The 19642-nt window shown below is 32.6% G+C and overlaps 1 protein-coding gene, 1 long non-coding RNA gene and 1 pseudogene across 2 annotated transcripts; all 3 read left to right on the top strand.

Annotated features, from left to right (window-relative positions):
- The first annotated feature begins 3593 nt into the window (after positions 1–3593).
- Positions 3594–4773, top strand: LOC128178617 (uncharacterized). Its single transcript, XR_008242978.1, has 3 exons — positions 3594–3938; positions 4114–4239; positions 4656–4773. It is a non-coding gene; the product is annotated as an uncharacterized LOC128178617 (long non-coding RNA).
- A 4838-nt stretch (positions 4774–9611) lies between these two features.
- Positions 9612–11068, top strand: LOC128175810 (uncharacterized; annotated as a pseudogene).
- Positions 11069–13122: 2054 nt separating this feature from the next.
- LOC128178288 (uncharacterized) lies at positions 13123–18708 on the top strand. Its single transcript, XM_052845389.1, has 2 exons — positions 13123–13289; positions 15036–18708. The coding sequence occupies exons 1-2, from the start codon at positions 13205–13207 to the stop codon at positions 16850–16852; spliced, it is 1902 nt and encodes a 633-aa protein (XP_052701349.1). The 5' UTR covers positions 13123–13204; the 3' UTR covers positions 16853–18708.
- Positions 18709–19642: the final 934 nt, after the last annotated feature.

Here is a 19642-nt window from a genome sequence, read left to right as displayed (position 1 = left end):
TAAAGAGCAAAGACAACGTACTTGGAGTTATCTTTCCTACAATTATATATTGTCTAGGGTGCATATTTTAGTTAACAATTTTTTACTTTCATTCTGAGGAAGAAAATTTCGTAATTTTTAAGGTATAGAACATTTATTTTTATTTTGTTTGTGTATAGAACAAAGTAACTTTGTATAATTTTTTCTCTCAATTTTGTGGTGCATGTGTATTTATTTATTCATCAAACTGCATCGTCATTTTTATGTAAAGTTGATACCATTATTTGCGTTAATTTTAATTAGTATTAAATTTCTGAATATCCAAGGAAACAAATTTAATGAGTTATATTTGCTGTATACACATGAGACCACTGACAATTAATTAACTGCAATCCACGGTTGCGTCGGAAGCAAATTGTAAGTGAAAAAAGGTGGGGGGTAGACTTAAAAAAAAGAAAAAGGATTTTGGTTATGGTTGTGTCTAACTTTGCCAAAACAGTGTAGCAGGGCCCCCTCCCACTTTTTCTCGAAGCTCGCATCAACTAATTTTCTTTAATTTACATAGGAAAAATTGAATTATCATGGAGTTGGCCATCAACCCCCCCCCCCCCCCCCCCTCACACACACACACTTTTTGGGGAGTATGTAAAACATTGGTATAAAAGTAAATTGCAACTGGTATGAAAATAAGGAAATTAGGAGTAAAATTGAAGTTATAGATATACGACGCCAACCCCCCCCCCCCCCCCCCCCCCCCCCGGATTAGGGTTTTGAAGATTATGGAAAATCAAAATTCCCTTTTTTTATGCTTGTCAAGATTTTTTGGATGAGTTTGCCCCCCCCCCCAACTTTCAAAAACAGTGCTACGTGCCTGCTTTCATTTTCATCCCAGAGAGAGAGAGGAATGAGAGAAAGAGAGAGAGAAAGAAAGAGGAATAAGAGAGTGTGTTGGAGAAATAGAGTTGAGTAAGAAACAAGAGATTGTGGCGAGACAGGGGTTGAGAAAGAGGAAAATACGAGAGGGTAGGGAAGGAGGGTTGTGATGCAGAGAGTATGGATGAATGAGCGGGAGTGTTCGGCGCGAGATTGGGTCGAGAGAGTTGGCGAAAGAGATGAGAAAGTGGCGATGGAGAGTTAATTGAATCGTATAGTGAGAAAGTACAGTGAGAGTGTGGGATGAAAAATGTAGGGCAAGATGGAGGGATAAGAAAGTGAGATAAGAGGGGGCTAGTTAGGTGGGAGAGTGTAGTTGCAAATTGGGGTGAGAGAGTCGAGCGAGGTAATGGGATGAGAGAGAGAGAGAGAGAGAGAGAGAGAGAGAGAGAATGAGGTAAGGCAGTGAGATAAAAAATGATGTCGCTAGGATACCTTTTATTTTACAATCAAATTAATCAGTTTAGATATTGAAATTTGAGTCTTGAAACCCGAAGTTCAATATTCGTATTTCAAATCTCGTTTTTGGAATATCTAATCTCTTATAGGCTAAGCCTTTTGGACTTTCCTACGTTCTCATGCTAAAATGAGCCACAAAATAGTCATGCAACGCGCCTTAAATTTTGGATTTTTTTTACTGATACATGTAAGAGCTATTTAAACTAAGAAGACAAAAATTTGCACTAGTATATCCATCATTCGACCCAAAACCTTGATGATTATTCGTGTATGATAAATAATTGTAAATAGAGAACACGAAGAACCTGGGCTAAGTCTTGATTGTTTAAAACTTTTCAATTTTTTTCCCCAGATATTGTAGGATCACGTGTGGAATCGCAGTTCGACGAAGACAGAAAATAGTTTCTATAATAGAATGATACCTCTGGACTCCTATTGACGTCTTGTCTTCCTTCCCCTGAACAGCTGAAACTTGTCGCATCAGAATTTACCACTGATACCCCATATCTATTGCTAGCGCTCTCGAACGCTAGCAACTACGTTATTTTTTTTTTTACTGTATTGCGTTATTATTTTTTTTTTACTGTATTGCGTTATTTTTTTTTACTGGAATGCGCATGTTCGACTTCATGGTAGGGGATTCTGGGAATACTGTACTACTGTGTTTACCACGTGAATTTCGTTCTCATCTACACATGATCTGAAGTTTTGTGTTTTATTGTAAATGTCAAAGAGTAACAGTAGCTTAGGTCTTATAATATCAAGTTATTTCTAAAATCATGATAAATAGATAGCTCTATCTTCACTACCTTCAAGCTCGGAAAAAAATAACCTCGGATATGTTTTCCGAGTTGCCGGAAAGGCCCGAGAAGTTAGAGTTGCTACAAAACAGTACGAATGATTCTATTGATCCTAAAAATTTTCATCTCAAAATTGTTTCGGTAGATACAGAATGATTAAAGCAAAAGGAATGTTCTATGCCATTGTCGATGTTAAGCCCACTCTAGATTAGCAATTTGCTAAATTGAGACTCCTACCACTACCCAAACACAATCCAGTTCACCACTGTGCCCTCCTATCAAAAATCAAATGATTAAGAAAATTAAATGGTTTAAAATCGTGTTCTAGGATGGCCTCAGCGCTAGCACACGAATCTTTTTAAAAGATAAACTTGACAATGTTTACCTTATTATTAGTCGGTATTAGTGACCCCCACCCCCCCCCCCCCCAAAAAAAAAAAAAAAATTGATGAACATGAGAGAAAATATTTTACCCTGCAACATGTTGCATGGGAAAGAACAATTACTAAACCTTCTATTTGATATTTCCCATTTATATCTGGTTTGGTTTTACAGAAGCTGTTGAGAAACGATTCTACTTTTCCTTTACAGAGGTTTCTCTGTTTTTGGGTAACTATTTTATGTCACCTCTAGGCTAAAAATTCTACATCATATATAAATTCTATTTGTACATCTATATTTTACAATGGCAAATAAACCATACTGAATAAAATTGTTTAAAGATATTTACATAGTTTAGTAAGGGACTATATTTTGTGGCGGAATAACTCAATAGTTTTAGAGTACTGTTACTTTAGCTTCCTAATTTTCGGTGCAGACCAAACTTCCAGATAGTTTGAGTTTTATGATATTTTCATGTTGTTATGAAAAACATATATATATATATATATATATATATATATATATATATATATATATATATATATATATATATATATATATATATATATATATATATATATATATATATATACACACACACAATATTTTGATATTCTATCAATATATTTTGGCCTGTTTAGCTAATTATATTTCATCGAAGTCAAGAAAAAATTTACCCCAATTTTTGCCTAAAATTAGCTTATTTCATAGCATATCTCAATTTTTTGAGATGTGATCCCTACTTTTTTTTTTACATGAGACATTAGATGTATGTCTATTTGTATGCAAAGTTTTGGAAAGATGGCATTACTAATATTTTTAAATTTGCGTTGGAATTTGAAAACTCCAAAAATTTTTAACAATCTAAACATCTATTGTATGACGAGGTGGGCGGCGTTGACGCAAAGCTTCTTATGGCACAGATGGCTGACCTCCAGGTTTCCACCTGGAAACTGTGATCGGGTCAAGCGCATCATTGCCATAAGAATAGCCCTATGAACCCTCTCAAACTTTGGTCCCTCCTCTGGCCATCTCACTCTTAAGGTGGAAGGCTACATCGTCAAAACATGTCTGACTTCCGTTCGAAACGCCATTGTGTTCCGGATTGATAACATTATGTCGTGGTACAAAATAGCTATACACCGTTTAATTGAACTCTTCTAACTAAGGAGGTGAGATAGGAATGAAATCACCAAAACGCTTAGAAAATATGTCAATTTTCTTCCTGTTTAAAGCTTTCAACTAACATTGATTATCAGCTGTTTTTACGGAAAACGTGGAATCTAAATAATATACCGTTTCCCTGCTCTGCTGCTATTGGCAACACAATTTTGTCATGTCATCTGCAACAGACGATCATACATATGTGGCGGATTATCGATATAGGTAAGCAGATGTCAAATTTTCATTTAAACTATATATGTATGATGAATATAAAACGAAAGTACCGTAGTACGATCTCTTGAATTGATCCTAACTTCCCAAATTAAAAAAAAACATTTGCAGTAAAAGACTTTCACTGAAACTTTGACATTAAACTAATGTATTTTGATTAAAATAGATACAACTAGGTAGCAATAGCAGTGGAAGCCCGGATTTGCAAGCCAACTGAGGGAAAGACAGAATTCTGAAAAGGAGCATGTTTTTCATTTCCACACATGCATGTGTATCACTATGGACATCTAATGTATGTATTAATATGCGTATGGTTGTTGTTTATAATTGCTATTGTATATAAAAAAGTAAAAGGCAATTTATAACATAATTAACTACTAATATTTTGTTCTGAAGAGTTAAATATATATAATGCATTCATCAATAATATTATTTTTCAGCTTCAAACATTATCATAAGCACTAATTATCTTATATCTACATATTTAGCATAAACTTGTTCCTTTTTTAATTTTTCTTCGTGATTTTTATTAATTAAAAAATTGATCCCAAGATATTTGAGACCATGTAAAATAAAGAAAGACAACTCTTAAACAGGATCTTTCATACCAAGATTTTTGCAATAATTAAGTATTTCCTTTAATTTTTCAATTTCATTCAATTTCTTTTCTTCATCCCATTCACCAACGAATATTGTTTTTATTTTCAGGTTTTTGTGGGATTTTGTCCAGCAGTTTGCCTTAAAAGAATTTTTTTATATTTTAGTTTCATATTTATGTGGATTCCAATAAAAATCATACAAACTTAATTCATGATTTTTTTTGTTTTTCATTTCTAAACTTAATAACATTTCACTTTCATATGAGTTTTAAGACAGGAATGTTTAAAAATTTGATGAATAAGGGGTTATCTGGAACCAGACTGATATTTTAAAATTCTCGAGAAAATAGTGTATTGTATTTTGAGGTATATTATTGTTGAATACTGTGCCTAGTATTGGTAACAAATGCATGCAACAAAAATCTCCTACACTTATTTGGTGTAGAGATCCACCTTAACACTCCATACCCATGGGCAGTGGTGGTGCCTTTCCATACAAAACACCCGGTCCCCCATGAATTTCACTTTTTTCCAAATTCTGTTCAAAGAAATCTTCCATGATCAAATATCAACAGAACTAAACTTCCTATGGAACTATTTCTCCTTAAAAAGTCACATGACAAGGGGAAAATAGGCTCTCTATAGGAAAAAGAGTACCAATTAATTTCCCATAGAACTCAATGTTAACCTAAACAACCCTAGCTACTTTGCTATATTACTTACAGACATATCCTTGGTAAAATCTGAAAGTTCATTCCAAGCACTGACAGAAAATCACAAGAAATATATATGGTCCCATGGCGTTTACAGGTCAAAATTGAACTTGTTTACAACTTACAGTGATCCGCAGCAAATTAACCCAAGTCTCTAAAATGACACCCACCTCCTACTTTAACTACTCTCTGCAGTACTTCCTCATTTCATCATTTTATTTAAACACTGATAATTTTACTTTAAAATGATCATTATTTCAACAACTTAATCAGCCAATCACCTAAGCCCTACCTTTTTCTGCTCGGCTCAATCTTGTATTAACATTGGTCTGATGTCAACATCCGGTGCATTGGTACTCGCATTCCTTTAACCATCAGGCAAATAACTTTGCTTTATCATAATGCGTATGTCAAAAATATTCATACACCAGTGGTTTTTTAATTTCATACAATTTTATATAATTCCAGGTTTGGAGAACCTCATACATTCATTTATAAACAATGAATAGTTTGTGTTTTACGTCTATATTAGAATAAATGATGTATGCAAAAATAGGGAAAGTTAAATGGAAGGGGGGGGGGGAGGTGACCCCATCCCCAATTTGTTTTTCATCTAAAATCTTCTTTGGGATCGTGATACAAATTATAGTTAAAAGGCCTTAAGAACAAAATTTAGATATGCGACGCACTATCATTAAGGAAAAAAGTTTGTTATTATTTACCAGTCGGCTGCAATGAAAAGACTTTAGGTCACGTACAAGTTCAGTATAGATTTTGCACCACTGTCCCATCTTCTAAAATTCTAGCGATACAGTTAGTCTTATTTCAGTTTCAAAGAATATGTTAAGAAAGCAAAATAAGTACGAACAATATCGGACACTGAGAGTATAAAAAATCTAACAAAGATATGGTTAAACATATTAAGCATTGTATCATATTTTAATGTGTAAAGTGTTAATTCCCGCGCTCGCACGGGATATCATCTAAACCCTGTCCCGAGTTTTGCTTCCACCACTTTTTGCTTGATATTTCAATAATAGTAAATACCTTTGTGCTCAAACTACGTTCATCCACTAATATGAAAAATGTCCAGATTATCTGTTTTGAAACGCCCCCTCTACCGCTTCTTCTAGATATGGTCGGCTATCAGTTTTTAAAACGCAGTTCGCAATTGAATAGTGAACTGCGTTCTAGAACGCAGTTTGCAATTCAAAATTTAGAATTCATATTTGGGGCCCGAAATTTTCAGGGGCATCTACTAGTGGTATTTCACTACCACTGTGAAAATATGGTGATGCAGCTATCTCTAGTTTTTAAGAATCGGGCTTATATGCAATTTAATAGTGAACTGCGTTCTATCTAGAACGAAGTTCGCAATTCAAAAATTTAGATTTCATTTTTGGGGCCCGAAATTTTCAGGGGCATCTACTAGTGGTATTTCACTACCACTGTGAAAAATATGTTGATGCAGTTATCTAAAGTTTTTGAGAATCAGGCTTATTTGCCTATGAATAGTGAACTGCGTTCTAGCAATTCAAAATTTAGAATTCATATTTGAGGCCCGAAATTTTCAAGGGCATCTACTAGTTGTATTTCACTACCACTGTGAAAATATGTTGATGCATTTATCTAAAGTTTTTGAGAATCAGGCTTATTTGCCGTTCTAGAACGCAGTTCACTTTTCAATTGCGAATAGTGTTTAACGAGTGAGGCCCAAGTCTATAAACCTAATATATGACCATTACCATATTTACACAGTGGTAATGGTATACCACCAGTAGATGACCCTGAAAATTTCAGGCCCCAAATATGAATTCTAAATTTTGAATTGCGAACTGCATTCTAGAACGCAATTCACTTTACAATTGCGAATAGTGTTTAACGAGTGAGGCCCAAGTCTATAAACCTAATATATGACCATTACCATATTTACACAGTGGTAATGGTATACCACCAGTAGATGACCCTGAAAATTTCAGGCCCCAAATATGAATTCTAAATTTTGAATTGCGAACTGCGTTCTAGAACGCAGTTCACTATTCGATTGCAAAAAGGCCAACATTTCAAAAAGTAGAGAAGACCACCTCACCAAATTTTCATGGTGGCAGTGGTATACCACCAGTAGATGCCCCTGAAAATTTCGAGCCCCAAATATGAATTCTAAATTTTGAATTGCGATCTGCGTTCTAGATAGAACGCAGTTCACTATTCAATTGCATATAAGCCCGATTCTTGAAAACTAGAGATAGCTGCATCACCATATTCTCACAGTGGTAGTGAAATACCACTAATAGATGTCCCTAAAAATTTCGGGCCCCAAATATGAATTCTAAATTTTGAATTGCGAACTGCGTTCTAGAACGCAGTTCACTATTCAATTGCGAACTGCGTTCTAAAAAAAGATTGCCGGTATGGGAAAGGGTGTGTTTAATGAAATGAATTTTGGTTTATTTCAATGGGCTCGTACGATTTTTAAAAAAGGAATGACAATACCAGGTAATATAGCAATCTCATTCGTAATTTTATGTATTTACTTAAACAATAAAATACCTTCATAACCCGAATGAATCATCAAAGAAAACATTTTATTGTTTAAATTAACATCTTTCTTTTAGCTAATTGATAAATTGATTATGAAAAGTAAGTAAAATTCACTAAATTACTGTCAATGTACGTAAGTGCATTAGCTAAAAGAAACAGCCAAACTTCTCCTGTGATACTTTGAGTCTGACATCGTCATGATTATTTCGTGCAGTCCGTGATTTTTTCTAGGTCGCTGTAGGTTTGGACCAATCGATAAACAAAGCGGGTCTATATCTGTCCTGTCAGTTTCTTATCAGTTTCAGCAGCTGTAGATTTCGACCAATCAATAAACGGGGCGTGTAGATTTCAGTCTGGCTGTTTCTATAGAGCTATAAATTAACTATTATATAGGTTTCCGTAAGAAATAGAGGGAATAATACTTTGTAGATGTAAATATATTAATTTAACGTTTTCGTGACCATGTCAGTAGAGGTTGCTCACTCCTCCATGGCACCTGATCCTACCTCTATTTTAGAGGTCCGTGTTTGTTCTGCTCCTGTTTTGTATTTTTCCATTGGACTTTCGATTTTGAACACTGTTCGTTATCACCACATGTCATCCATTCAACAGATGGGCGTTAAATTCATCAAATCGAATCATTTAATTCTTAAATAATTCCATAAAAAGTCAGCTAAAAATGTTCTATTATGGATGATGATATCAATATCGTTATTTATAAACAGAAATCGCTGTACATGTATATGATATGCAATATTTTGGTTTGATTGGAAAAAGATAATAAAAAAATTGTTTCTCACTAGTCGTTTTCATTATTGAAATGCTCTTTTTATTTGGTACATGGAAGTTGTTTTCATCCATTTAAATTAATTACATGTAGGTATTTGCACCTTCCAGGTGGAAGTCCTCTATTCCTTATGTTTTTCTTCTTCTAGTTATTTTTCTTCTCTGTTTTTCTCGGGACAGTTTTTTATTACTAGAGGTACTGAAACAAAGTAATTCAAAAATAAAAGTTAAAACACAAAACGACCCTTTAATGATTACTCGCCAAAATTACAAAGGTATTGTCTTTTGTGAAGAAAATGTTCATATATCGCTACTTCTCTGAAACCATAAACAACAGACTTTTGATGGAGTTTTACGAATACATTGGGTTCATTTATAGGGACAGAGTCTTCCTTCTAAAAATCATTGACCCGGAAAGTATTTTAAATTTCCAAAAAACACTTACAACTTTTGAATTATTTATTATTGAGGTATCGGACAACTTGGGATATGTTCCTCTACCTTGTACAATCAAAATAACACATTGGTAAATGGTAAAGGTCATTCAAAATTAATTTGTATTAACGAGTTTTTATATATCTCTTGTTTAAGGCGGTAAGGAAAAACTTTTTCATGGATGTGGTAGGACATTTCAAAATAAATGTAGTCATTCAGCCCCCGCCTCAAATAGTTTTACAGTTATTGTCCTTATTTTACTTAATACTTGTTATTTCTATTTCCCTTTAACCGTAAGAGGCTTTTCGTTTTTGCCAATGTCTTAAGTTGACGTTGTAAGTTTTTCTGTCAGGATCCAATGTCTCAATAAGTTATAACCCTGCATTACTATATGAAAAAATAATGTCAAAACATTTTATTGTCCTTGACCTTCAATCTTTATATCATTTTGATCGGTCACAGTCAACTTTTCATTTTGAAGTGTTTTGAAGTCTCTACTTTGTGTGATTCAAATTGCGTTTTTAACAAGATTAAAAAACTTTCAGGGAAAGAAAAACGCTTTAAGCATGAAAATTAAATAAGGTGGAAAGATGTCTGACTGTTTGAAAACAAATAGTATACTAGTTTTTCTATAAAAATGTGACCCTCTGTTCATTTTATGCCCCAATGGATCCATTTGAATCAGTTTTTTGTTTTATTTTGCAGTAAAATATATTATTTTTTTATATTGAAGGATTAACTACAGGAAAATATAATTCGTTCTACGTAAACCCTAAAAGGTTTTGGAATCAGCTAATGTTGGTTACTGGAACAGAGGAGGATCGATGTCCATATTCGCAGGGAAGTTATCGCACTTTACATGTATGCTTTGTGTGATTCATCAAAATCTTGTGATTACATGTCCGGAAGTAAAGGTGAAGGTTTTTTGTGTTGTTGGAGTGACTTTGACATCATGATATCTTCACCTTCTCCAGAAATCAGCATGGAATCGTTTCATTATGATTGTGCATACATAGCAACCAAAAATGGTTGCCAACCAGGATTCTGTAAACTAATTCGATGTCGCGCCGAGTATGATTATTTTTCTAGAATAGAGTTTTTACAAATGATACAACATATTGGTTTTAATGTAAACTTTGACCAAACGAATCAGGGACCCTGTTATTCAACGAATTATCCAGATGGATTCGACTGTTGCCATGCATTACTCGTACATCCAGATTCGTCAAATGTGTTTTTATGGAAAATGGAATTTTTTTTTTGAAATGATGTTAAATCAGAAATAATTAAACACAACATAACGGTTAGGCCTTGCATTCGTAAAGGTCCAGAAAAAGGAGACGAATATGGACATCAATGGTTAATCTCGTTTTCAGTACTTGAGCAAAAAATTGCCCATTCTTTGAACCATGTTCAGTTCTGTTGTTACGGATTGATAAAAATTCTTATTCATGTCTAACTAATTATCGATGTATATGCTGAAACTCACGACACGATTTCTTCCTACCACCTGAAAACAGTGCTGTTTCACGTGTTTGAAGATATTCATCCTGCATTGTGGATTCCACAAAATATATTCTTCTGCCTTCGTATCTGTTTAACACGACTTTTATTATTTGTTATGAGGGGCTCATGTCCAAGCTATTTCATACCTGAAAGTAACCTTTTCATAAAAACAAAAATGGTTGAGAAAAGATGCTCTATACAAGAAAATCTGCTAGAAGTGCTTGGTTGTGAAAATGGGTTAATATATTTTATTGTAGACCAACCAATTCCTTTAGAAACAGTGGAATTACACAACAAGCCTCATATGCTGGACACATTCTATTCATTATGCTTAACCCTTCGAGTGGTGAATGGGCATCAGACTACGTATCGTGAATGCATGAATTCCGTCTTAAAGATCATGGTTGCATTACAAGATGAAGAAAACCAGCTGAGAATTGCTATTCTGAATACATATGGCTTTTGACAATGAAGAGAATAGGAGTAATTATGTACGACAAATTTGTGCTGACTGGTTTCAGTCGTACCTATTATCGGCAGAAGTTGCACTCATGTTTGCACAACATGCCGATATATTTGGTTCGATCTATTTGTCGACACTTTGGTACTGTGAAGGAAGGTATAAAAAATGCATCACGTTGCTTTCTAAGACTGCTAGGAGAATATACAAAAGGATCCTCTGATATGAATTATTTGTTGTAATTTAAAATCTTTAGAAAAGAAATGTACGAAAAATGTTCGTGATTATACTAGTTTGTTTGAAAACCATTTTGTTAAAATGACTGTAGAAATGCATAGAACTAGTCATCTATTCCCAAATGATATAGCAGAACTTGTTGAAAACTCTATAATTTTTGAATTTATAGTATATTATAAATCGTATGCATACTTTTTATTATTCCTTTGCTTTTACAATTTGCACAAAAGTGCGGAGTGCAGACGGACATTTTCGTTGCTGGAATCATACAGAAACTGTCCATTTTATTTAACGGACAAATTACTCGAACAAAATACAAAAATGTTAATAGATAGTGCAAACATGAAAATGAAAAACTTCATCTAGCGTACAAAAAGTAACTGATTCCTTGTGATGAACAGTGAAAATAACATAAATTTATAAAAATATTGTTATTTTAGATATCTTATTCAGTTGACTTATATGCTTTTAAATTAAGAATTTAAATCAATTTCAATATCAAAAGTACATGCATGTACTTTTAATATTAACAATTACAATGTTATGTTCGATAGTACTGGGGAACATTGTGTCCTTTTGATTTACTAGAAACAAAAGTCAATAATTTTACATGTACGATTTGTATATAAAAAATGAAAAGATCTTCTAGAGAATCTAATATTTTGGTAATCACATGCAATCCTTTTTTTTTTTTTACACATGTACAATAACATCGTTTAAGTCGTATTGGGTTTATATTTGTATTTTTTTTTTATGATACATGCTTTTTTCATGCATATTGTATGATATATCCTATTTTTATTTTTTAACTTAGAGGCCTTTCTCGCATCTAGTTGTAATAAGAGCTTCCTAAACCTTATCGACAACCAGACGGATATATCCGGCTGTATCTTATAGTTGACAGTAAAGAGGGAATAAATTTTATCAACTTAAAAGATGTTGAATGATATCTCCGATCTTGAAATAATGCTTTAGATTAAATAAACCAGGCACAAAAATGCTTTGCCATTCACTACGTAGACATAGTTAACAAATCCGGTATGAGGGTATTTTTGGGGTCAAGTTCCGAAATAAAGACACCGACTTTACATTTGTGTTATATTCTGTATATTTTGAGTCGTGATAATAATTTTAATTTGCTCCACTGCTTACACAAATATGCCATCATAATGAAGCAGATACCATCATGTTAGTTATATGTAAGATTTTAATTCAAGAATGGGCAACACGTACGACTGTAATGACTGTGTTGGCAACATTCCACATCGTCACTATACTGACAACACACAAAATCGGCATGGAAAATCCTTTTTAGACATAGGCACCTGTCTTTATATATTTCTCATATATAAAAAATATAAATCGTCTCCCTAATAAATAATACAAAGTATCCATCGCCGCCATCTTGGATTAATTCGAAACTGTCACATCAAAGTTTTTACGTAATGTTTTGACTGACATTTGTCCAATAAGATCGTAGCTGGGCGGAGTTACCGCTCGTGACTTACTTTTTGATTGATTGAGAGAGAGGAGAGAGAGAGAGAGAGAGAGAGAGAGAGAGAGAGAGAGAGAGTTCAATTATAGTATTTCTATCGTTACAATATTAGATCAACCCTCCATGACTTTATCATTCAAGGAGAAAACTTATTGATTACAGTAAAACATTTGATAAACTTAAATAAAGCTCAAATCATTGCGCTTCTCATAAAAGATAAAGTAAATGGGGTTTCTGAGGACCTTTAACATGTCGTAAGACATTTATTACAAAGCACCTTTAGACTTTGGAAATATGTAAACAAATATCCGTTATCGGGGGACATTTTATATGATTTACACCGATAACCTAGGTACAATTGTGCAATTTAAAAGAAGCTCATATCCCTGGTGAATAAGTCTGAGAGTAAGTGCGTTTCATTAGACAACAAGGAACGCTAAAACGAATACACCTCTGTTTCTACTGTTTCTCCAGAGACTCTGAAAATGGGAAAAAGTTTGTATGATCCAATGATTTTCAAATTGTATCAATTGGCTCGGACAGCTTTTAAACGACCACAGACAAGGCCAGGTAATTTTTTGTTTCATAAGCTTCTTACAGGCAATGAAGGTGTCAATCTTTGCTATAAAATCATTCTATTTTTTTTTTTGATAAAAGCAGTTATCTTTAATTAAGCGTTAGTATACGCTACATTATGTTTTGTTACCGATGATCAATAATATATAGGGTATAGTGTGGTTGTGGGTTGTCCCAAAGATAAACAAGTTCACTTTAACTTCATTCATTCTGATGATATAGGAATTAAAGGATTAAACCCTGTACTATAATATTGATGTCAGTATAAAAATGATCAATGTTTTACAATCAGGTTTAGCATAAAAAATACAATCATACTCAAATATATATTCATGAAATACATTACTGCTGAGTTCATTCATCAAACTATTTGTAAAGAAAGATAACTCTGACTATATTGCGTTATACTTTCAGGGTCATTAAAAGTTACTTCCATTGAACACAATTTAAAAAAAAAAATAGATGTGTAGTTTATATAATTATCAAATTAAATTAAAAATAAACTTTCAATGTAGCACCTTTGTAGATTACATTATTTCAGGATACGTATATAAACATAAAAATATAACTTTGCAACGATCACCTGTCTATGGAACAAGGTTTCACTTAGCTCCTGATATTCTGATTATGGTTCTATCTAACTAAAAATATTGAATATGGTAACAATGACTAACATTTCACATATATTAAAAATAAATTATTATAGATTAAGTATCAAGACTAAGAATTACTGGGATATTTTATAAAATACATTCTTTTACAAATAATGTATTATAACCTCAAAACGTAGAATTTATTTAGCCAATTGAAATGTAACAATTGACAGAAATATCATTATTGATTATCAAATCATTTATAAAACATCAAGAATACCAAACATAGAACGCTTACTATAACTGACTGCTTCAAAATGTTTGATAAATAAATAAATAAGTTAAACTGTCTCTTGAAGAAAACAGGTCTTTCTCAAATGAAGCCGAGTCTTGATCTGTCACAAATGCTACTCAGTAAAAGCGGAAAAAATTACAAAAACACACTATTGGCTTTAAATAGTAAACAACCTGACCCTGTCCACATTTATGAAAGTGGCCATACAGGTAAAATGACTTAGGCTATAAAATATCAGAAGCCACTAGAATACATAATGATTACTTGGTGCATAAAAGACGTTGAGTTCTAGAGACAGTAGTCTGTTTCTAAATATATACAGGCAAAATATGGATGAAATGTAGGATTTGGTGATGATGATGTTGATGATGATGAAATATGAATAATGCATGAGAGTAATTATTATCATAAAATGCGTCCTATTACAATAATATGTGTTAAAGAAGAGTTCATGATGACGTAAGAAATTTGCTTCTCTTTTTAAGGCCACCTTTGTAATTCAGGTGAGCTATTGCAATTGGTTTTATCCGTTGTCGTGCGTCGTGTGTTAACAATTGGGCATTTTTTACTTTTAAAACACTACATAGATTGCCATATGTATTATTTATTTTTTGATTAATATCACAATTATAACTTATCAGTTAAAATTCGGACATTATCTCAGATGTGTTGAAACACCAAAGGTGTAAGCAGTTACTCCGGTGCAGGCGAAGTTTATTTGCAAATGCCTTACTTTATAAGTATAGATTTTAGGAAACAATAGCATAAAGGTTATGAGTCACTTTTTATTTTATATCGCGATCATTTAAATCAAGTGTTTTAACATGTATGAATGTTTTCTTTTAAAAAAAGGACGGAATACAAAAAGATGCAATCCGTTCTACATAAACCCCAAGAATTTTTGGGATCAACTACAGTTGGTGATTGGTACAGAGGAGGATGTCCATATTCGCAGAGAAGTTATAGCACTTTATGTGTATGCTTTACGTTCAACATCTTGTGAATATATGACCGGAAGTAAAGGCGATGGATTTTTCTTTTATTGGAGTGACCTCGACATGATGTTATCTACACCTTATCCAGAAATCAGCATGGAATCAGTTCATCCTGAGTGTGCGTTGATTGCAACAAGAAATGGTTGTCAACCAGGATTCTGTAAATTAATTCAATCTAGCACTAACTCGGATTATTATTCCAGAATAGAGTTTTTAATATTTAGACAAAATGTGGCTTTTAATGTTAACTTTGACGAAACGAATCATGGACCCTGTTTTTCAACAAATTATCCAGATGGATATGATCGTTGTTATGCGTTATCCGTACATCCAGATTATTCAAATGCATTTTTGAAAACCTTTAAAACAAAGTTTTGGAACGATATCAAAATTGAAATACTCAACGACAACATAACTGTCATGCATTGTGTTCCTAAAGGACCAGTAAATGGAGACGAGGATGGATATCAATGGCTAATCTCGTTTTCCGTGCTTGAGCAAAAAATTGTTCATTCATTGAACCATGTTCAGTTCTGTTGTTACGGATTGATGAAAATTCTTATACATGTAGTTATTGATGTATCTGCTGAAACTCAGGACACGATCTCTTCCTACCACTTGAAAACAGTTATGTTTCACGTCTTAGAAGATATTCATCCTGCATTTTGGATTATACAAAATATATTCTACTGTCTTCGGATATGCTTGACGAGACTTTTATTATTTGTCGCAAAAGGCTGCTGTCCTAACTATTTTATACCTGAAAACAATCTTTTTTCAAAACCAAGAATGATTGAGAAAAGACGCACTGTACAAGAAAATCTTCTTGAAGTCCTTCGTTGTGAAAATACATTGATACATCATATAATTAGAGCACATGTTTCTTTCGAAGATATGAGATTAAAGAAGGAATCTCACACTTTGCGGACATTTTATTCACTATGCTCAGCTCTTAGAGTGGTAAATGGCCACCAGACTTCGTATCGTGAATGCATGAATTGCGTCCTAAAGATCATGCTTGCAATACAAGGCGAAGAAAACCAGCTTAGGGTCGTTATTCTGAAATACATATGGCTTTCGATCATGCGGAGAGTAGGTGTACTTATGTACGACAAATTTGTTATGACTGGTTTTAGATCATATCTGTTATCAGCAGAAGTGGCACTCATGTTCGCACAACATGCCGATATATTTGGTTCGATCTATTTGGCGACACTTTGGTACTGTGAAGGAAGGTATAAAAAATGCATCAGGTTGATTTCTAAGACTGCTAGGAGTCTACCAACGACTCCTCTAATTGAAACCGTTAATTTTAAATCTCTTGCAAACAAATGTTCAAAAAAACCTTGTGATTATGCTAGTTTGTTTGAGAACCATTTCGTTAAATGTACTGTAGATATGCATAGAGCCAATCATCTTTTCCCAAAAGAAATAACAGAGCTTGTTGAAAAAGCAAACATTTTCTGTTTCATAGTGTATTATAAATCGTATGCGTGCTTTTTACTATTTCTTTGTTATTACAACATGCACAAAAAAGCGGAATGTACTCGGACATTTTCTGAGTTGCTGCAATCATACAGAGAATTTCCATTTTGTTTAGCAGACAAATTGCTCCAACAAAATACAAAGAAGTTGTTAGATATTGCAGCAATAAAGATGAAAAACTTCTACTAGTCAGAGAACATATGGCCATATAACTCTTTTTTGTTGAAAACGAATAGATAATTAATTCATTCGAATACAAAGGTACATGCTACAACCTTCAATCGATACGACAATTGTTGCCAGTGACTTTTCTGTTCTATTTACATGTTTTTGTCTTTCTTTTTTTAAATTATATATGTCAGTCAAGAACCTTTTTATACTGTATACAGGAATATATTCGCCTCCATTTTTTTTCACTCCTTTCGCCTTCGTTGTCAGAGGGCGAATTTAAAACTGGGCGAATTCAATGTTACAAAAATATCTCTCTTAACACAACTGCAACTGGGCGAATTCAAGACTAGGCGAAACTGTTTGCAAGTGTAGAAGGGCGAAAATAACACGAGGCAAAAATAACCCTGTATACAGTAATACTTTCCAATGCATGTTTTACAGACATGTGATAAGATTGCTTGCATTGCTGAGACATTATTGAGACATTAAAATACATGTCTCGCTAACATATGACTGTTCTGATTTGTTGTGATGACTTTTTTTCTTTTTGGGAAGAGTTTTGTCTTGTGTCTGACTAGACACAATTTGATGGTATATATTTGAATGTGCAACATTATAAAATACATGGAATTTAAAACATTATCATATACATTTATTTACCTATTTCACTTTTGTATAAAATGACTTAGACATAGTTTAGCAGAGTTGCATGGAATTTAAAAGATCATACATTTATTTCCTATTTCACTTTTGTATAAAATAACTTAGACATAGCTAGCAGAGTTTATTATTGCAAGTATTTGTTAATAGAAATTAAAGAAACAGCAACAATTGTTATACATAGTTATGAACGGAAGAGGCCATTAACGATTTTTTATAACATAGAAATTAGTGTCAGGAACTTTAAATTTGGTTTCCTAATGTATTAATACGGTTCAAATGATTCTCCATCTTGCTAGGCTTTGCAAACTTTAAATCTATGTATGAATACAATTCGAAACTTTAAATTCTGTGATTTTCACTTCGTTATATGCAAAGATACAGGTAAAATTTTATCTTTATAAATAATCTTCTTAAAACCATCTCAATTTTAGAATAAAAGAACAATTACAAAATATTTTAGAAAGTTGAAAAAATAAAAGGAAATATGGGCAAAACAATACATATCATACTTCGTCACATGTTAATTTTGACACATATAAGATTTTTTTCACAGAGAAGTTATGGCATCAAATCATTCTACTCCTTCAAAGAGACACTAGAGCTTATTTCCTCATCTTCATATTTTTTTTTAACACAGTTCAATAAAATAATAGAGGTTGTGCATGTACTGAAAGCTTTGTTACTGTAAAATGAAGCTCTCAAATGCTTGTAAATGAATTTTGGAATTCAAATTTTCATCTTATCGAATGCAACTTTGAAATTTTCATTTACATTATGTGCTTTTAAAGAACCGCAGTTGTCAATGGAATATTGTAGATAGTTTCATAGAAATAAACAGGACGTGAAAATAACTCCTATCACTGTTATCGATTTAATGTATTGTGTCAATGTTATTATATTCAAATTCAGTATATAAATGTTTCCGTTACAGTTGGTGTAAAAAGTCAATATAGAAGACAATAAAAAAAGATATTGGGAATCTTCACTTTTGTACATGTATGATGAGTTAAATATACTATTCTTTGATAATTTTTCTCTAATTTCAGATCTTGTGGTAAAAATTGATAGATTTTCATAATATTATTCAATGTAGATGAACAAGACTTAAACAGGAGATAAAATCAAAATCTGAGTTTGAAAATACCATGCATATGGTAATAAAAATGAACAATCTCCTACCATATCCTGATTCAGTATTTAAGTTTGAAAATATCATGCACATGTTGATAAAGTGAACAATACAGAAAAAGTGCAAAAAAAAGTGTATGTATATTAATTTTTTTAAGAAAAACATGGTTTTTTTTTTATTAAGATGTATATGTCAGTAATGCGTCAAAAATGTAGGATTGATCTTGAATCAACAGAATCGGTGCGTCCGATCAATCATCAATTTAGTTTTTTTTTAAATTTATCATTAATTTACAATTATGTTTTATTTGAAAATGAAAGTAATTGTGGATGAATTGAGATATACGTGCCGTTGTGAATATTATTATTAATCGCACAATGTCACTAAACATACAGACGAATACGATGAATATTGGAAAATAGAGTTTCAAAGGAGTCTGCTGGAATCCTTTGTTTTCTTACAGGGGCCATTTGAAAAAGACGTTGATGTGTAACTTATTAACATGTATTTACTTAGAATTCTATGTAATAAAAAGTGCTTTAAATTTGTATTTGGTATAAACAATTCTTATATCAGTACAGTAGATTATGTTTGAAGACCAACAGATCCCACATTTTGTCGTAATTGATAACTTACCTCATAGTGCCAATTAAATGAAGCATATTAATAATAAATTAAAAGATATTAATGATAGATACATGTAAATATGAATTTATGTTTCAATGACGCAACGAAAACAAGACCCAGATTGATCAGTGTGTCGAATTTACAGTTCGACAGTGTATGCTATCTTACACATTAATAGTGTACTGTGTTTGGCTTTCACATAGTAAACATTCTTGTTTCACTTCAATTTTGAATAAGCTGGTATAAAAAACAAAACTTTTTCTAAGAATTATATGAGATATAAAATTCTATTTTGTCACGTTCTTTTTTCAATCATGTTACACGCTGTAAAGAATCATTAATCCATCACAAATATCAATTTAAACTTTGTTGTAAACTTTGTAATACTA

This window comes from Crassostrea angulata, chromosome 3, assembly GCF_025612915.1.
Source record: "Crassostrea angulata isolate pt1a10 chromosome 3, ASM2561291v2, whole genome shotgun sequence".
NCBI classification, from domain to species: Eukaryota; Metazoa; Mollusca; class Bivalvia; order Ostreida; family Ostreidae; genus Magallana; species Magallana angulata.
Note: the sequence above shows the minus strand (reverse complement) of the source record. Positions and strands in the feature narration are given on the sequence as shown.